At 43.5% G+C, this 21,258-nt stretch overlaps 1 protein-coding gene across 2 annotated transcripts in view; it reads left to right on the top strand.

The window, feature by feature from the left end:
* The window catches only part of SRBD1 (S1 RNA binding domain 1), a 183,590-nt gene that overhangs the window by 154,997 nt on the left and 7,335 nt on the right, over nucleotides 1-21,258 (top strand). For both annotated transcript variants that reach the window (XM_073672054.1, XM_073672053.1), the window contains exons 19-21: nucleotides 5,301-5,407; nucleotides 6,609-6,785; nucleotides 11,471-11,629. In XM_073672054.1, the coding sequence (XP_073528155.1) occupies nucleotides 5,301-5,407; nucleotides 6,609-6,785; nucleotides 11,471-11,629 (443 nt within the window). The remainder of the gene's footprint in view (nucleotides 1-5,300; nucleotides 5,408-6,608; nucleotides 6,786-11,470; nucleotides 11,630-21,258) is intronic.

The raw sequence follows: 21,258 nt of genomic DNA, 5'->3' as shown, positions 1-21,258 counted from the left end.
GCATCTCTTGGCAGGAAAAACGCTGCCCATTTCCAGTTAGGATGTGAAAAACCAGTGAATCTTCACCCTGGGATCGTGATCTACAATGCTTAACATGTTCGATCACCCCTGTGAGGCATGAGCATTGGCAGTTAGTCAATTAACTCTTTACATGCCAAAATCAATAGCTACAATAGGTACGGAAAGTATTCAGACCCCTTTACATTTTTAACTCTTTGTTTCATTGCAGCCATTTGGTAAATTCTAAAAAGTTCATTTTTTTTCTCATTAAAGTACACTCTGCACCCCATCTTGACTGAAACAAAATAGAAATGTAGAAAGTTTTGCAAATTTATTTAAAAAGAAACACTGAAATATCACATGGTCATAAGTATTCAGACGCTTTGCTCAGACACTCATTTAAATCACATGCTGTCCATTTCCTTGTGATCCTCCTTGAGATGGTTCTACTCCTTCATTGGAGTCCAGCTGGGTTTAATTAAACTGATAGGACTTGATTTGGAAAGGCACACACCTGTCTATATAAGACCTCACAGCTCACAGTGCATGTCAGACCAAATGAGAATCATGAGCTCAAAGGAACTGCCCAAGGAGCTCAGAGACAGAATTGTGGCAAGGCACAGATCTGACCAAGGTTACAAAAGAATTTCTGCGTTACTCAAGGTTCATAAGAGCACAGTGGCCTCCATAATCCTTAAATAGAAGAAGTTTGGAACCACCAGAAGTCTTCCTAGACCTGGCCGTCCAGCCAAACTGTGCAATTGCGGGTGAAGAGCCTTGGTGAGAGAGGTAAAGAAGAACCCCAAGATCACTGTGGCTGAGCTCCAGAGATGCAGTAGGGAGATGGGAAAGAGTTACACAAAGTCAACTATCACTGCAGCCCTCCAACAGTCGGGCCTTTATGGCAGAATGGCCCGACGGAAGCCTCTCCTCAGTGCAAGACATATGAAAGCCCGCATAGAGTTTGCTCAAAAACACATGAAGGACTCCCAGACTATGAGAAATGAGATTCTATGGTCTGATGAGACGAAGATAGAACTTTTTGGTGATAATTCTAAGCGGTATGTGTGGAGAAAACCGGGCACTGCTCATCACCTGGCCAATACAATCCCAACAGGGAAACATGGTGGTGGCAGCATCATGCTATGGGGGTGTTTTTCAGCTGCAGGGACATGACGACTGGTTGCAATTGAAGGAAAAATGAATGCGGCCAAGTACTTAGATATCCTGGATGAAAACCTCTTCCAGAGTGTTCTGGACCTCAGACTTGGCCGAAGGTTCACATTCCAACAAAACAATGACCCTAAGCACACAGCTAAAATAACAAAGGAGTGGCTTCAGAAGAACTCTGTGACCATTCTTGACTGGCCCAACCAGAGCCCTGCCCTAAACCCAATTGAACATCTCTGGAGAGACCTAAAAATGGCTGTCCACCAACGTTCACCATCCAACCTGACGGAGCTGGAGAGGATCTGCAAGGAAGAATGGCAGAGGATCCCCAAATCCAGGTGTGAAAAACTTGTTGCATCATTCCCAAGAAGACTCATGGCTGTACTAGCTCAAAAGGGTGCTTTTACTCAATACTGAGCAAAGGGTCTGAATACTTATGACCATGTGATATTTCAGTTTTTCTTTTTTAATAAATTTGCAAAAATTTCTACATTTCTGTTTTTTTTCAGTCAAGATGGGGTGCAGAGTGTACTTTAATGAGAAAAAAATTAACTTTTTAGAATTTACCAAATGGCTGCAATGAAACAAAGAGTGAAAAATTGAAAGGGGTCTGAATACTTTCCGTACCCATTGTACTGCCGCATGTAAAGAGTATGACAGAGGGAGATAGCTCCCTCTGTCACTTCCTCGGCTCTAATGACAGTCCATTAGGCTACCTATCAACATAGGGCCCATATGTCAAACTCTGGCTGCACTGTGAGTTTATTTGGCCTGTGACACCAGGTGGGTCCCCAGAGTATATTTGACCTGCAATGCCCCCCCCCTCCCCCAGCATTGCACTTTCAACTATATTGTCATCCTAGATGCTGATACAATTGCAAGCAATAACATCTCATCACAGCGGGTGCGATGCCGTCATTACAACAGGCCCGCTGTACCAAGATGTGCAGTGGATCTGAAGACACCATGTAGAGACCAGAGCAATGGGAGAAGGGAGTATTTTTTTTTTCTTCACTATGGGGCATATTGTTCTGTATGGAGGACTATGTGGGCCATTATACTGTATGGATGACTATATGGGACCACTATTCTGTATGGAGGACTATGTGGGCCATTATACTGTATGGAGGACTATATGGGACCATTATTCTGTATGGAGAACTATACAGGCCCATTATTCTGTATGGAGGACTATGTGGGGCCCATTATTCTGTATGGAGGACTATGTGGGGCCATTATACTGTATGGAGGGCTATGTGGGGCCCATTATTCTCTATGGAGGACTATGTGAGGCCCATTATACTGTATGAAGGACTATGTGAGGCCCATTATTCTGTATGAAGGACTATGTAAGGCCATTATACTGTATGGAGGGCTATGTGGGGCCCATTATTCTCTATGGAGGACTATGTGAGGCCCATTATACTGTATGAAGGACTATGTGAGGCCCATTATATTGTATGGAGCACTATGTGGGGTCCATTATTCTGTATGGAGGACTATGTGGGGCCATTATACTGTATTGAGGGCTATGTGGGGCCATTATATTGTATGGAGGACTGTGTAGGGCCATTATACTGTATGGAGGGCTATGTGGGGCCCATTATTCTTTATGGAGGACTATGTGAGGCCCATTATATTGTATGGAGGACTATGTGAGGCCCATTATATTGTATGGAGGACTATGTGAGGCCCATTATTCTGTATGGAGGACTATGTAAGGCCATTATACTGTTTGGAGGACTATGTAGGCCCATTATACTGTATGGAGGACTATGTGAGGCCCATTATACTGTATGGAGGACTATGTGAGGACCATTATACTGTATGGAGGACTATGTGAAGCCCATTATTCTGTATGGAGGACTATGTGAGACCCATTATACTGTATGGCGGGCTATGTGGGAACCATTACACTGTATGGAGCACTTTTTGTAACCATTATACTGTATGGAGGGCTGTGTGGGGATTACAGTTAGAGAATCATACTGTGATAGGATCACCATTCTTTGTGTGGGGATATTTCTCAAGGTTTTTTATCCTTTGTTATCGCATACTTACATTGGGCCATATGCTTCTTACATAACATATTATATTATTCCAATATGCTAAGATCTATTAATTAAAATGCACTTTGTTCGTGGGCCAACCCCTTTAAGTTTGTTTCCATATGAAAATGTTTATTGTTATGATTGATGATAATGAAAAACTTCCTCAATTTTAGACATTTTATATAATAAATACCAAGGTCGGCCCGCGACTTTGGCCCTCTGTATTTTTTAGTTTGGCATTCCTGGTATAGGGCTTAGACTACATTTACTGATTTGATTGTAACTCTTTAGCTACAGCTGTAGCACAGAACAATACATTGAGTTCTATGCTATTGTTTGTACTGCTGCTGCCTTTTAGTGGTTAAAATCAATCAGTAGTTTTACAAAAAAGTGACAGTATAGACCAGGCCTTAAGCCCCCGTCTCACATAGCGAGATCACTGCTGTGTCACGGTTTTGGTGACGCAACAGCGACCTCACCAGCGATGTCGCTATGTGTGACACTTTGCAACGATCAGGCCCCTGCTGTGAGGTCGCTGATCGCTGCATAGTATCCTGGACCATTTTTTGGTTGTTGCTCTCCCGCTGGTCAGCACACATCGCTGTGTGTGACCAGCAGGAGCAGCGATCAGGCTGGTAACTATGGTAAACATCAGGTTACTAGGGGCACACGCGCACCTAGTAACCCGTTGTTTATCATGGTTACGAGCCTGCTAAAGTGAGCGGTAACCTCCCGCTCACTGTAGCAGAGTGGTAACCATGATAAACAACGGGTTAGTAGGTGCGCGTGTGCCCCTAGTAACCTGATGTTTACCATAGTTACCAGCCTGCTCCTGCTTCAGCAGGCTGGTAACCAGGAGCAGGACATCGTGGAAAGATTCTTTCCATGATGTCGCTGCTCCCCTGATCGTTGGGGAGCCTGCCTGTTTGACAGCTCACCAGCGACCACATAGCGACGCAGCAACGATCCCTGACAGGTCATATCGTTGTCGGGATCGTTGCAGCGTCGCTAAGTGTGACGGGGCCTTAACACTGACGAGCTGGATAAGGCTCTGTACTACATATGTAACAAGAATTGGTTAGTTGGGGTTTTTTTTTTAAATATTTTTTCCATAAAGAGTTCATAAAGTTAGGTATTAGGCTGTATATACCACCCCAAAATGGTGTCACTGACAAATACAACTCATTCCACACACACAAAAAAAAAAAGAAGTCCTTAAAGGGAACCTGTCACCAAGTTTGGCCGATATGAGCAAAAAAAGTAAAACGTTATAGCTCCTAGAATGTGACAATGAAAAATCGAAAAACAAAATGTGTCGACATGAAGACCAAATTAAGCCTAGTGCTTATTGGGTTATCTATGGAAAAAAAAGTTTTCCAAAATTAATTTTTAATGAATACTGTATAATATGTAAAAAATCATTCCAGAAGTCCCTTTTTTTGTTTTTCCTGTTTCCCAAAAAACAGACACAAAAGTCACATGAATCCCAAAATGATGCCATCGAGACTTCAACTCATCCTGCAAACAATAAGCCCCCGTACAGTCCCGTCCACAGAGATACAAACGTGTTCTGACTCTTGGAACGCAGGGACACAAAAGCTTTTTTTTATTACTTTTTTGTTGTACAAAAGTAGTGAAACATAAAAGACAATATTACTTTATTATGAGCGTAACTGCAATGACTCGCAGAAGAAAGTTAAAATCTTACATCTACCGCTTGATAAATGCTTTTTGTACAATACATCCAAAGCAAAGGACAAATTACTATCTTTCCACCCCCAACAAAACTTAACGGAAGCTAAATATGAAGCCCTAAACTAATGCCATTAAAATTACAAATAGTGCTGCAAAAAGTCAACCACCATATGGCTACGATGACTGAAAAATAAAAACAAAAATTCAGGTTTTCAGAATGCAGAGATAAAAGAAGAACAAACAGAAATTCTGCTAAAAACAACATGGTGTTTACAGGTCACCAAAGCAATAACTGTAGTTTTCTATGTCGCATTAGTTCATGGTCAGTGTGGATATAACACAAGCAGCGGCCGCTCTCTGAAGTTAACCCTTTGTCTCTTGCAGCATGACGTCTCGCAGGTGCTGCTGAAAGGCACCCTGGACAGTGTGGTGGAGGAGTGCGTCAGCTTTGTAGGGGTGGATATAAACATCTGCTCCGAAATATTATTAAGGTAAAGCCATCCTTGTACATTGCTCAGTCCCTGTATCACAGTCATCTCCCCCGATACTGCCACCTGCTCTGGAGACTCGCGTATTGAGCTGGCACAATGGTGCACCTTGTGTGCCGCAGGCTGTTGGCATAGTGGTGTTTGTCTTTCTGCAGTGTACATAGTGTTATGTGAGCAGCGCTGCACCTAACGAGCCTTTGTTAGGTCTTCTCATTTACTACAAACAAAGCAATAGATCTTCACTGTGCTATTTATATATCCATCCATTTATCTCTCTCTGTCTAACTCTATAGATGTGAGATATGGTGTCTGCAAAATATATAGTAAAGTCCAATCAGATATTCGGTCCGATTAGATAAAAGAAAAATAAGCAGCACTCCAATTTAAATGTGCAAAATGTGGAGAACTCTGTATTCGCCCATGTGGCTTGAGAAAGGGTCTGTTATGGAACCACAACATTGCCACATTTGGCTAATATAGAGTCCTCCGCCTTTTGCACTTTTATATTGGAGTGCTGCTTATTTTTCTTTTTCATCTATCAATCTGTCTATCTGAGGACAAGTGCAAACGACCATTTTCTCTCCATCTGAGAAAATCAGTCCTATTATGCCAATCAGATTCTGATCAGAGTGGGCTCTAATTTTCTCGGAGATGGAGAGAAAAAAAAAAAAAAGTTTCTCCACCTTCTCTATGTTGTCAGGCTGTGAAAATCGGACCTGACTCGGACGTCTGATTTTTTTCATGGACCCAAAGACTTGAATGGGCGAGTGCAATCCGATTCTCGGAGGCAAATCGTGCATGACCATGCATGCGGTCCGAGGAAAAAATCGGACATGTACATGGGTATGAGTGCTATCTGTCAAAACCGCAGATAGCACTCATCCGATTTATACAGTTGTCTACGCGAGCCCTTATCATATCTAATCATCTAGAACATAGGGAAACTTAAGCATCACCAGTACCAATATCACTGACTGCACGTCATTAGAAGATTAAAGTTCATCTTTTTTGCACATGAAATTTTGGAGTGCTGCCCTCCTTTTTTAGTTAATTATCTATCTTTCTATCTATCTTATATCTGTCTATATCTATCTGTTTATCTTGCCTAATTATCTATTAGTCTCTCTGTCGGACTATTTATTTATGCTGTGATATCAAGAGAACTTATATTTGGTATTTTGGTATTTTTTTCTTATTATTTTAGGCATATCGCCGGGTTGAATTCTGTCAGGGCCAAAAATGTCATTGAATGGAGAGAGAAGAATGGACCTTTTATTACCAGAGCGCAGCTGAAGTGTGTGAAGGGGCTGGGGCCAAAGAGCTTCCAACAATGTGCCGGCTTCATCAGAGTTAATCAGGAGTACGTCAGGAACCTGCTCAGGTAGGTGTCCGGTCTCCCCCCACCGTGCGTAGAGCGTTTATCTGTGCGCTAAATATCGCCGCAATAAAAATAGCGTATCACCAACACACAGATTATGGGATGCAGCCTCGTCTCATAATCTAATCAGAAGGGAGCCAGCACTTCATTCATTCATTCTCTATGGGGCGGCCGGAGATAGCAGCCACCACTCCATTAATTCTGCATTGTCACAAATGGCCACTTCTCCATTGTTTTCTTTATGGGACTGCCAGAGATGGTGGCCACCACTCCATTCACTCTGTTTGGGACTGCCAGAAATGGTGGCCACAACTCCATTCACTTTGTTTAGGACTGCCGGAGATGACCGCCATCACTCCATTCACTGTGTTTGTGACTGCTGGAGATGGCGGCCACCACTCCATTCACTCAGTTTGGGACTGCGGGAGATGGTGGCCATCTCTCCATTCACTCAGTTTAGGACTGCGGGAGATGGCGGCCATCTCTCCATTCACTCTGTTTGGGACTGCAGGAGATGGTGTACACCACTCCATTCACTCTGTTTGGGACTGCCGGAGATGTCGGCCATCTCTCCATTCACTCTGCTTGGGACTGCAGGAGATGGCGTACACCACTCCATTCACTCTGTTTGGGACTGCCGGAGATGTCGGCCATCTCTCCATTCACTCTGCTTGGGACTGCAGGAGATGGCGTACACCACTCCATTCACTCTGTTTGGGACTGCCGGAGATGTCGGCCATCTCTCCATTCACTCTGTTTGGGACTGCAGGAGATGGCGTACACCACTCCAATCACTCTGTTTGGGACTGCCGGAGATGTCGGCCATCTCTCCATTCACTCTGTTTAGGACTGCCGGAGATGGCGGCCACCACTCCATTCTAAAAATATATCTAAGAGCTGTTCTGAGATCCGTGGTGGTCCCAGTAGTCAGACCTACACAGATCTGCCAGCTATCATTTATACTTTATATACAGTGCCTTGTGAAAGTATTTGGCCCCCTTGAACTTTTCTATCTTTTGCCACATTTCTGGCTTCAAACATAAAGATATAAAATTCTATTTTTTTTGGGAAGAATCAACAACAAGTGGGACACAATCGTGAAGTAGAACGAAATTTATTGGATATTTTAAACTTTTTTAACAAATTAAAAACTGAAAAGTGGGGCGTGCAATATTATTCAGCCCCTTTACTTTCAGTGCAGCAAACTCACTCCTGAAGTTCAGTGCTTATCTCTGAATGATCCAATGTTGTCCTAAATGACTGGTAATGACAAATAGAATCCACCTGTGTGTAATCAGGTCTCGGTATAAATGCACCTGCTCTGTCATAGTCTCAGGGTTCTGTTTCAAGTGCAGAGAGCATCATGAAGACCAAGGAACACACCAGGCAGGTCCGAGATACTGTTGTGGCGAAGTTTAAAGCTGGATTTCGATACAAAAAGATTTCCCAAGTTTTAAACATCTCAAGGAGCACTGTGCAAGCGATCATATTGAAATGGAAGGAGTACCAGACCACTGCAAATCTACCAAGACCCGGCCGTCCCTCTAAACTTTCATCTCGAACAAGGAGAAGAGTGATCAGAGATGCAGCCAAAAGGCCCATGATCACTGGATGAACTGCAGAGATCTACAGCTGAGGTGGGAGAGTCTGTCCATAGGACAACAATCAGTTGTACACTACACAAATCTGGCCTTTATGGAAGAGTGGCAAGAAGAAAGCCATTTCTCAAAGATATCCATAAAAAGTCTCGTTTGAAGTTTGCCACAAGCCACCTGGGAGACACACCAAACATGTGGAATAAGGTGCTCTGGTCAGATGAAACCAAATCGAACTTTTTGGCCACAATGCAAAACGATATGTTTGGCGTAAAAGCAACACAGCTCATCACCCTCAAAACACCATCCCCACTGTCAAACATGGTGGTGGCAGCGTCATGGTTTGGGCATGCTTTTCTTCAGCAGGGACAGGGAAGATGGTTAAAATTGATGGGAAGATGGACGGAGCCAAATACAGGACCATTCTGGAAGAAAACCTGTTGAAGTCTGCAAAAGACCTGAGACTGGGACGGAGATTTATCTTCCAACAAGACAATGATCCCAAATATAAAGCAAAATCTACAATGGACTGGTTCAAAAATAAACGTATCCAGGTGTTAGAATGGTCAAGTCAACATACAGACCTGAATCCAATCGAGAATCTGTGGAAAGAGCTAAAAACTGCTGTTCACAAACGCCCTCCATCCAACCTCAATGAGCTCGAGCTGTTTTGCAAGTAAGAATGGGCAAGAATTTCAGCCTCTCGATGTGCAAAACTGATAGAGACATACCCCAAGCGACTTGCAGCTGTAATCGCAGCAAAAGGTGGCGCTACAAAGTATTAACTCAAGGGGGCCGAATAATATTGCTTTTTCAGTTTTAAATTTTTTAAAAAAGTTTAAAATATCCAATAAATTTCGTTCCACTTCACAATTGTGTCCCACTTGTTGTTGATTCTTCCCCAAAAATTAGAATTTTATATCTTTATGTTTGAAGCCAGAAATGTGGCAAAAGGTAGAAAAGTTCAAGGGGGTCAAATACTTTCACAAGGCACTGTAGATGATAACTTATAATGTTAACCCTTTAAGGGCTGCAGCTCCTTTGCAGCTTTCCATACACAATGCTACTTTCTAGGTAGCAGTTTCAGTTCACACGGTCAGTATTTGGTCAGTATTTTACATCAGTATTTGTAGCCAAAACCAGGGGTGGAACAAACAGAGGAAAAGTATAATAGAAACACGTCACCACTTCTGTATTTATCACCCACTCCTGGTTTTGGCTTACACATACTGATATAAAATACTGACCGAATACTGAATGTCTGAACGTGGCCTAATAGTGGACTCTGCTAATAGGGCTTTTCCTTATTGTTTCTTAAAGTAAGGAAGTGATGGCATATGCTAGAGATGTGCTATCACTTTATAAGATGGAATAATTTGTGATTAATAGTCTCGTATAATTGATCAGTGGGGGTCTGACCTCTGGGACAACCCTATTCCCCGATATCAGAATGTAGTGGACTCCTTCATTCTAATAAATGAGGTTTTTTAATGTATAGCAAACTGATCCAAATGTAAATGTGTTCCTTTTATGATACTAATTAAAGATACACCGTATAATAAAATTATATATTTTTTATTATTGTGTTATATTTTATTTCCATTACTGTTATTGGAGAAGTCCTCTTACCAGAACTCCGGCTCCAGCTGCCACACTTGGGCGTGGGAAGAAACCTCAGTCATCGAAAAACCTATTGACTTCTATGGGAGAGCATAGTGGGCATACTTTGAGACCTGTGCAGGAAGGAGGAGGAAGTGAGCTCTGTAATTGTAACCGGTGGATCCTGCATTATCTTCCCCCAGCTTTGCATTGTGACACTTCCCGCAGTGTACTCTGCACAAGCTGAAATGTAACATGCAATCATAGTAACATGGAAAATAAAAAATAAACGCAAATTGTATTTCTTATTATATATGGTCAAAGTGTAACTATCATTAAAAAAAAAAAAAAAATTGACGTTACAGAAACTTGTCAAAAATTTGATTTGTAATGTCCATTGCTGAGAATACCCACTAAAATTATGGAGCAGAAATCATTGGGGACTTTATTTTTTAATGCATATATTTGGGGCTAAGAAAAATCACTTTTGTAATTGGGTTTCATTAAAAATTTTGCACTGTTTCCCTGTGATCATAAATCAGCTGAGAGGAGCTCAGAAAAAGATGGACAAAGAGTTACAAACTCTCCTGTCTGACCATCAGGACAAGCTCACTGATAGATTGTCATTCTGCAACCAGCAGTGGACAGTACAGCACAAAGGCTATGGAAGACTAATGGTAAAATATGTTCAGAGGAGAGCAGTACTGAACACATCTACTCCAGTGTTTAAAGGGAATTTGTCAGTAGGATCAGCCCTCCTAAGCCGTCTACATGAGCATTTAGGTCATAGGAAGCTGAATAAAATGATACCTCGATATCTGCGATCTGTTGTTTTATGCCAGAGAAATTCATGTTTTTCTTACTATGTAAATGATCAGTTAAGATCTATGGGCCGGACATAGATCTCCCTGAGAATCTGCCTTCACAGCTTATTTTAGATGAAAGGGACATGTAGATCAGGAGAGCAGACTGTCAGTTATTACATGTCTTACACTGGTATCGCCTCCTTTCATTTATAATAATCTCTGGAGGCAGATTCTCAGGGAGATCTATGTCCGGCCCATAGATCTCAACAGCTCATTTGCATATAAGAAAAATGTGAATTTCTCGTGAACCATTCATCGGGTTGCAAATATCAAGGTATCATTTTATTCAGCTAACTATGACCTACATGCCCATATAGACGGCTTAGGAGGGTTGATCCTAATAACAGATTCCCTTTAAGTGATTTTGGGAGGGTCTTTGTACTCATACCTCCACAAAGCAAAACTGCTCACACATTTCTGTGACTTTAAAAGCTTTTTATGATTTACGATTTAACATAAAAAGTCGGCCAGTTATTTTAGCATTTTTTAGTATTTTATGCTCTTGGATATTTAAAAGGAAAAGAGATGGTTATACAGTCTGGCGATACAGTCATATAAATGCAGAATGTTCGGTGGAGCAGTGAACAGTCAGACGTTAAATCATGGAAAAATTATTTTGCTTTCTTAGGGACCAATCAGGAGGCCAGGGATCAAGCGTGAAAGTTCCCGAGGTCACTGTAGCTAAAAAAGGCAAAAAAACGGCAAAATCTGCACAGACACTTGCTACCAGGCCAGACCCGTTGGATCAAACGTGCATTCACCCCGAGTCATACGACTTAGCAATGAGGTAAGGCGAGGCCTGCTCACCACAGAGCCAACTCAATTTCAGTGTCTGCAAATGTTTCCTGTACTTTAGTTTTCATTTTCCAAAAGTATAAATTCAAGACCATGACATATCTGATGCCTAAACCAGTAAAACATTACATTATACTGGAAATTATTTCCATCCTATAAATGTGATGTATATTCGTAAAACAGAGATGTAACATAAGCCTCCGAGCTGCGGTGCACAATGTGTTCTCGCAGCCCTTTGAAATTCTTTATATTGGTGCATATGGTGTCACAGATGTATAGCGACACCGCAAAGTATGTGGGATGACCATCTTAGCCTATAACAATCTAATTGGAAGGTTTCTACTGATTTGTATTTTTGATATAAGCTAGATTCCGCATATCGGCAACAGTATAGCAGTATATAGTGGCTAGCAAAATATTCAACCCCATAAAATAATTGTCTGCAAGTCACATCAGTCTCTGTGTCCATACAAAGGGCTGTCAGTGTCAGAGGAAACCCATGTTGCCAGAAGGAAACACACAAAAACATATGGAGAACATATGGACACCGTACAGATGTAAAATGGGTCCATATTATATAGTGTACTATATGGCAGGGATGTCAAACTCAAATACACAGAGGGCCGAAATAAAAAACTTGGACAAAGACCACCTTGATATCTATTAACAGCCCTCCACACAATATGATGGGTCCCACACAGTCCTCCATACAGTAAAATGGCCCCACATAGTCCTCCATATAGAATAATGGCCCCACATAGTCCTCCATACAGTATTATGTGTTACGGGTCCGGGTGGTGGAACCTCTGTGCTGCTGTGCAAGGAGGGACCAGAGGGGCGTAACTAAGTGCCTACTCGGACCGACCCAGGTCACACGGCGGCTCAGTTGACTCCGTGAACCAGGGAGGGACCGGGCAGGTGGACCAGGTGCTACTCTGGGACCGACCTTGTGTGACAGCAGGTGACTCCCACAGGTCAGATGACAGGAGCTGACCGGTACAGCGGATGAGCACGGCAGGAAGGCTGACGGGTGGTCCAGGTAGATAAGCAGGCAGGTACGGCTGATAGCCAGACAGGCGCTCCGGGGAGGCAAGCAGGCGGGCACGACAGGTTACTTGGCAGGTGCTCCGGGTTGGTAGGCTGGCGGGCACAGCAGGTAACTGGCAGGTGCTCCAGGTAGGCAGGTGGGCACGGCAGGTATCTGGCAGACTGGCAGGCAGAACTATTAGACAGACTGGCGTGCTGGACTGTAGACGAACTGGCGGGCTGGACTGTTAGACAGACAGCGGGACCTGAGGGCTGAAGCAAGTGTTAGCACGCAGAACAACAACCTTGCATATGCACCTCCATTTTGGAGGAGGTGCCTTATATAGGAGAAGTCCTCCGGCCATTGGCCGGGGACTCTATAGGACGGCGCGTGCAGCCCCTTTAAAAGGGAGGGAGCGCATCCTAAGCACAGTGCCCGGGAAGCTGCACGCGGTGCGTGCCACAGCAGCAGGGGCGCAGGAAGACGCCGGACCTGGACCACGGCGGTGAGGGGAACGGCGTCTCTGCCCGGCAGGAGGCAGAGACGCCGATGCTACATTATGGGCCCTACATAGTCCTCCATACAGTATAATGGTCCCACATAGTCCTCCATACAGAATAATGGGCCCCACACATAATCCTCCATACAGTATAATGACCCCACATAGTCCTCCATACAGAATAATGGGCCTACATAGTGCTCTATATAGTATAATGGGGAGTAGGTGCTGGCGTCGCGAACCAAATATAATCACCCTGAGGGCCAGAGTTTGACATGTGTGCTATATAGTATAGCCAGGTTTCTGTCTTCCTGCTCTTGCTCTCCTGTCTGTCAAACTACATACTAGCATAACAGCAGGCACAATTCATACAGAAACTTGCATTCAGTACATAGACAAGACAAGTGCATCAATCCATATATTTATTATGGGACACATGATGTAACACATATTAAAATCATGTAAACACAGAAGCCGAGGAGCGGACGTAATACAGTTGTAAAGTTTAGGCCAGAGACAAATATCAGTGCAGTAAGTACTAAGGCATAAAGGCACCAAGTAGGAATGCCAAGAGTGTGCAAAGCAGTCATCAAAGCAAAAGGTGGCTACTTTGAAGAACGTAGAATATAAGACATATTTTCAGTTGTTTCACACTTTTTTGTTAAGTATATAATTCCACATGTGTTAATTCATAGTTTTGATGCCTTCAGTGTGAATGTACAATTTTCATAGTCATGAAAATACAGAAAAATCTTTAAATGAGAAGGTGTGTCCAAACTTTTGGTCTGTACTGTATATGTAACAGATTATACTCAAAAGCGTAAACACTTATTCAGATTATGATGATGTACTGTGCTGTTTCTTCTTCCCCCACACCCCGACACGCGTTTCATAACAGGTTATGTAGGGAGAGAAGAGCAAAGGTTTCAGTTCAGGGCAGACAAGTCATTGTACAAGCCCAGGAGTAATGCATGCTGGAAAGTGACAGAAGGGACGTTCCAGCTCTTTTAGTGCTGATCGAATGCTGATGAAAAAAGAATTCAGATCATGATGTTGTACTGTGCTGTTCCTACCACCCCACCCCACAACACGTTTCAGGATTGGTTCCTCGGGGTAGAGAAGAGGAAGATTTCCAGTTCAGAGCAGACAAGTCATTTTACCATGGCAAAAGCGATACATGCTGGGAAATGAGAAAAATTAAGTTCCAGCACCTATAACACCAACAGAATGCTGATGAAAAAGGAAACTCACTCAAAAAGAAGTGGATGGCAAGTTAAAGAACAATGTGAATGGGGACAGTTCCAGGACATATTAGACTAGTATGTGCATCAAAGCAGTTTTAATTTGATGTGGGGGGTGAGGGCAGCAATACCATGCTTTTCTACAGTTTTGGATAAAAGAACAGTAATAAAAGTATTTTTTGACTCTACATCTCTCTTCTCCATGGGCACAGCCCAACACAGGCAATAGACAAGAGTGGCGCTGTTTTAGGAAACCCATTTAACAAATGGCAGCATGGAAAGCATGAAGGGAGATTGTTCTTCTGAGAATATAAGGTGCAGTATTGCTCCTTGCTCAGTCATATAGAGTTAATCCCTAGGGCTATAGACGCACAGTCAGATCGCTTTTTAAAGCGTACGTGCCCTTTCACATAAAACCTGTTGAAAAGCATGGTCTTTGTGCCCTTTTCACCCACAACCTTTTGATGCACTAGTCTAAAATCTCCAGGAACTGTCCTAATTTTCAAGCTCTCTAATTTTGCTTTCTCTGTTTCAGTGCATGGGTACTCTCAACAAATTCTGCTAGAGTGCTGGAACTTATTTTTTTTTCACTTCCCTGCGTGTATTGCTCTTGTTATTTTTCAATGGCTTGTCTGCCCTAAAGTAAAAGCCCACATCTCTGTTATCTCTGTATGCAGTTTAAAAGCAGGAGCAGAGATGAGGTGCAGCTCCCACTTTGACAGACAGGAGAGCATGAGCTGAGATGAGGAGCAGCTCCCACTTTGACAGACAGGAGAGCATGAGCTGAGATGAGGAGCAGCTCCCACTTTGACAGGAGAGCAGGAGCTGAGATGAGGAGCAGCTCCCACTTTGTGCAATCCTGAGATTCTCTGCTGCTAGAGATGGATTACACTGGCAAATTAAATAAATCACAACCAATTGAACATCAGTCAAACATATATCCCCAATGAACATGATTCGGGTCTATGGACCAGCTTAGGGGTATTCCACTGTCCCCACTTCTCTGAAATCCCATGCTTCATGTATATTTAGGAAAGCCTCTCTAACTCTACCTTTCTTAAGCATATCTAGTGCACTACTACAGCGCATACATAAGAATACATAATTCTACACATTTTAACCACATAAATGTCCAGTGTGTTGGTTTTTATTGCATTTGTAATTGAAATAGCTGGTATATTACCTCTTAATTACAGTACCTGATATGCCTGTGATGCCATTCACTTTCTTCCCGTGTCTCTCAGCATGTCTTTTTTATTTGTATGATGATAGCTCATACATATTTTACACCACATAACAGCATATAATGATTTTTTGTTTTGTTTTGCAAGAGCTAGTGTTGCAGCACCATTAATCTTGGGGTATTGGAACAAAATGTAATGGGGTATCACATTGCTGTAGTGTAACACATGATACTATTTGCACTCCAGTCATGTTACTTGAGCATGCTTTTGCTGTGTAGAGAGTAACCACACTGCGCAGTCTAATGTTAACTCTTTACTTGCTGCTTTCATGTGTATAGACAGATCTAGGTGATAACAAAGAGGTAAGACCTATGACAGCCCATAGTGTTACTTTTGAAAGATAGGACTGAGATGATCCATTTAGTGTAGGGATCCCTTTACAGCAAGAAATAATTTTAACTGTATCCATTACCAGCTTTATGTTTAATTATAGACACAAAAGGGGGATTTGATTAACCAATTTTTCAAAGCTGCCCCTTGTCTCCACCTTTATACTATACTGCTTCTTTTCTCCACTTCTATACTAAGCTGCGTCTTGTCTCCACCTCTTTACTAAGCTGCCCCATGTCTCCACCTCTATACTATACTCCCCCCTTATCTCCTCCTCTATATTAAGCTGCCCCATGTCTTTTTTCCTTTATACTACGCGCCCCCTTGTCTCCACCTCTATAGTAAGCTGTCCCTTGTCTCCACCTCTATACTAAGCTGCCCCTTGTCTCCACCTCTATATTAAGCTGTCCCTTGTCTCCACCTCTATACTAAGCTGCCCCTTGTCTCCACCTCTATACTAAGCTGGCCCTTGTCTCCACCTCTATATTAAGCTGTCCCTTGTCTCCACCTCTATACTAAGCTGCCCCTTGTCTCCACCTCTATACTAAGCTGCCCCTTGTCTCCACCTCTATACTAAGCTGCCCCTTGTCTCCACCTCTATACTAAGCTGTCCCTTGTCTCCACCTCTATACTAAGCTGTCCCTTTTCTCCACCTCTATACTAAGCTGGCCCTTGTCTCCACCTCTATACTAAGCTGCCCCTTGTCTCCACCTCTATACTAAGCTGGCCCTTGTCTCCACCTCTATATTAAGCTGTCCCTTGTCTCCACCTCTATACTAAGCTGCCCCTTGTCTCCACCTCTATACTAAGCTGCCCCTTGTCTCCACCTCTATACTAAGCTGCCCCTTGTCTCCACCTCTATACTAAGCTGTCCCTTGTCTCCACCTCTATACTAAGCTGTCCCTTGTCTCCACCTCTATACTAAGCTGCCCCTTGTCTCCACCTGTATTCTAAGCTACCCCTTGTCCCCACCTCTGTAATAAACTGCTTCTAGTCTCCACCTCTATACTACACTCCCTTTTGTCTCCTCCTCTGTTAAGCTGCCCCACGTCTTTTCCTTTATACTATGTGCCCTCTTGTCTTCTCCTCTGTAGTAAGCTGCCCCTTGTCTCCACCTCTATACTAAGCTGTCCCTTGTCTCCACCTCTATACTAAGGTGCCCCTGGTCTCCACCTCTATACTAAGGTGCCCCTTGTCTCCACCTCTATACTAAGGTGCCCCTTGTCTCAACCTCTATATTAAGCTGTCCCATATCTCCACCTCTATACTAAGCTGTCCCTTGTCTCCACCTCTATACTAAGGTGCCCCTTGTCTCCACCTCTATACTAAGGTGCCCCTTGTCTCAACCTCTATATTAAGCTGTCCCTTATCTCCACCTCTATACTAAGCTGTCCCTTGTCTCCACCTCTATACTAAGCTGCCCCTTGTCTCCACCTCTATACTAAGCTGCCCCTTGTCTCCACCTCTATACTAAGCTGTCCCTTGTCTCCACCTCTATATTAAGCTGTCCCTTGTCTCCACCTCTATACTAAGCTGCCCCTTGTCTCCACCTCTATACTAAGGTGCCCCTTGTCTCCACCTCTATACTAAGGTGCCCCTTGTCTCAACCTCTATATTAAGCTGTCCCTTATCTCCACCTCTATACTAAGCTGTTCCTTGTCTCCACCTCTATACTAAGCTGCCCCTTGTCTCCACCTCTGTACTAAGCTGTCCCTTGTCTCCACCTCTATACTAAGCTGGCCCTTGTCTCCACCTCTATATTAAGCTGTCCCTTGTCTCCACCTCTATACTAAGGTGCCCCTTGTCTCCACCTCTATACTAAGGTGCCCCTTGTCTCAACCTCTATATTAAGCTGTCCCTTATCTCCACCTATATACTAAGCTGTCCCTTGTCTCCACCTCTATACTAAGCTGCCCCTTGTCTCCACCTCTATACTAAGCTGCCCCTTGTCTCCACCTCTATACTAAGCTGGCCCTTGTCTCCACCTCTATATTAAGCTGTCCCTTGTCTCCACCTCTATACTAAGCTGCCCCTTGTCTCCACCTCTATACTAAGCTGGCCCTTGTCTCCACCTCTATATTAAGCTGTCCCTTGTCTCCACCTCTATACTAAGCTGGCCCTTGTCTCCACCTCTATATTAAGCTGTCCCTTGTCTCCACCTCTATACTAAGCTGCCCCTTGTCTCCACCTCTATATTAAGCTGTCCCTTGTCTCCACCTCTATACTAAGCTGCCCCTTGTCTCCACCTCTATACTAAGCTGTCCCTTGTCTCCACCTCTATACTAAGCTGGCCCTTGTCTCCACCTCTATATTAAGCTGTCCCTTGTCTCCACCTGTATTCTAAGCTACCCCTTGTCACCACCTCCATACTAAGCTGCCCCTTGTCTCCACCTCTATATTAAGCTGCCCCATGTCTTTTCCTTTATACTATGTGCCCCCTTGTCCTCTCCTCTGTAGTAAGCTGGCCCTTGTCTCCACCTGTATTCTAAGCTGCCCCTTGTCTCCACCTGTATTCTAAGCTGCCCCTTGTCACCACCTCCATACTAAGCTGCCCATTGTCTCAACCTCTATATTAAGCTGCACCTTGTCTCCACCTGTATTCTAAGCTGCCCCTTGTCACCACCTCCATACTAAGCTGACCCTTGTCACCACCTCTATATTAAGCTGCCCCATGTCTTTTCCTTTATACTATGTGCCCCCTTGTCCTCTCCTCTGTAGTAAGCTGTCCCTTGTCTCCACCTCTATACTAAGCTGCCCCTTGTCTCCACCTCTATACTAAGCTGCCCCTTGTCTCCACCTCTATACTAAGCTGCCCCTTGTCTCCACCTGTATTCTAAGCTGCCCCTTGTCACCACCTCCATACTAAGCTGCCCCTTGTCTCCACCTCTATACTAAGCTGTCCCTTGTCTCCACCTCTATACTAAGCTGCCCCTTGTCTCCACCTCTATACTAAGCTGCCCCTTGTCTCCACCTGTATTCTAAGCTGCCCCTTGTCACCACCTCCATACTAAGCTGCCCCTTGTCACCACCTGTATTCTAAGCTACCCCTTGTCTCCACCTGTATTCTAAGCTACCCCTTGTCTCCACCTCTATGCTAAGCTGCCCCTTGCCTCCACCTGTATTCTAAGCTGCCCATTGTCTCAACATCTATATTAAGCTGCACCTAGTCTCCACCACTATATTGAGCTGCTCCTTGTCTCCCCCAGTATACTAAGCTGCCTCGTCTCCTCCTCTATATTAAGCTGCCCCTTGTCTTTTCCTTTATACTTTGCTCCCCTTGTCTTCTCTATACTGAACTGCCCCTTGTCTCCTCCTCAATACTAAGCTGCTCATTGCCTCTTCCTCTTTACTAAGCTGACCCATGTTTCCTCCTCTATAAAGAGCTGCCACTTGTTTCCACTTCTATACTAGGCTGCCTGTTGTCACCTGCTCTGTACTAAACTGCACTTTGTCACCTTCTTTATGTTATGTTTTATGTTTATTTATTGTCTTCATCTGCACTGTACTAAGCTGCCCCATGTCTCCATCCCAATACTAAGATGAGCTTTGTCACCTCCTTTATATTAAGCTTCTTTTTGTCACCTCCTCCATACTTGGCTACTGCTTTTCTCCTACTGTATACTAACATGTCCCTTGCTTCCTCCTCTTTACTAAGCTGTGCCTTGTCACCACCTCTATACTAACCTGTCCCTTGCCTCCTCCCCATACTAAGCTGCCTCTTGTCTCCTCCTCCTTACCAAGGTCTCCCTTGTCACCTGCTCTCCTATGTAGTAAATTGCCCCTTGTCACTTGTCTCCTCTTCTATACACCACTGCTTGTCTTCTCGTCTATACTAAGTTTGCCATTATCTCCTCTTCTATAACAAGTCGCCTCTTGTCTCCTCCTCTATACTAACCTACCCCTTGTCTCGACCTTCATACTCCACTGCCCCTTGACTCTTTCTCTTCTTGGCCACATCTATAAATTTCAGCACATGTAAATGTACACTTATTATTGGAGCAGCGCAAGGTACAGTAATGTTCTTAGGGCATCTGATAGAGGATGATACATTGAACCTGGCAAGAAATGATTTTGCCTTGTTTCATAACTTGCCCACCTTGAAGTGCTCTCAAGTCATCCTTCAACTTTCTCCTTAGCAATGACTTTTAAAAATAGAGGCAATCGATACAATGCATTATCACTAAAGCATAACATTGTGTATTGATTGCTCTCCTGTCTTCAGCTTTATCCTGGGCATCCTCAAGCCGCGTTTGAGCAGGAGCTGGATATTAAATATCCATCCAGATTAAGTCCTTCAAAGTCTAGAAACAAGGATGCGTTGGCAATCTTACATCCTGTTATAAATGGGCCAGTTCTGTCACTAGTCATTCTGCAAGTGATAGCTGAGTATTATGCTGCTTTTCTCAGTTTAGTATATGACCCTCGTTTGAAGGTGGATAATCACTTTACGTAATCTCTGTGTATGGCATGTAAAAAGTCAGATTGGGTTTTCAAAGGCTTTACGTGGTGTTTTCTTTCTCATGATGTATAAAGCTACTACAAGGACTTTTCATTCATGTTTTCCTGGAGGTGACCGGATTAACAGTCTTCCGGTAATTTGGTTACAGTGCTTAAATCTGTTCATGTATGTGACTCAAAAATGAATTTAGGCACTTTAGTTCTCATTTTTCATCGTCTTCAGTTGTGGTCAGACAGGAGAGTCATCTTTCGTAACAGTTTCTGTAAGAAGTATGACTTGCCATTAAATCATTTTTGTTAATGTGTTTTTTTGTTTGATGCTGAACTAAAGGGTACATGATAATGTTATAAAGATCATCATATGTAAAATGTAGTAGGTAGCTCTCTTGTCTACACACCATTGGATATGTTCATGGTCAGGTCAGGATCTATAGAGTCCTGGTCACAACATTTTTTGAAGGGGCATATTGGAGAGTAGTAATGTGTAAAGGTCCCCATCCATGTTTGGCTGACTGTTATTTCTCCTGACATCCCCATACACAAGAACGATCGGTTCGGCCAAGCGTTCCTTTGCACTTTGAGAGAGCAGCTGTCAAAATCCTCTGGCCAACACTTATCTCCAGGAACAACAAAAGGATTGTCCTCTGAAATTCAGCATGCCTTTTATTCTGTTTGCCAATATCATCTATAATGGTAGAGCCGAGAGGCCCTCATGTACATTAGATAGTCTGCCGATCCCGCCGATTTAAAGAGGTTATCCACTACTTTTCATTGATGACCCATGCTTAGGATAGGTCAACAATGTCTGATCGGCCGAGGTCC

Source organism: Phyllobates terribilis, unplaced genomic scaffold (assembly GCF_046119375.1).
Source record: "Phyllobates terribilis strain yellow unplaced genomic scaffold, ASM4611937v1 Scaffold_3__8_contigs__length_932513732, whole genome shotgun sequence".
NCBI lineage: Eukaryota > Metazoa > Chordata > Amphibia > Anura > Dendrobatidae > Phyllobates > Phyllobates terribilis.
This window is presented reverse-complemented; position numbering and strand designations above follow the sequence as displayed.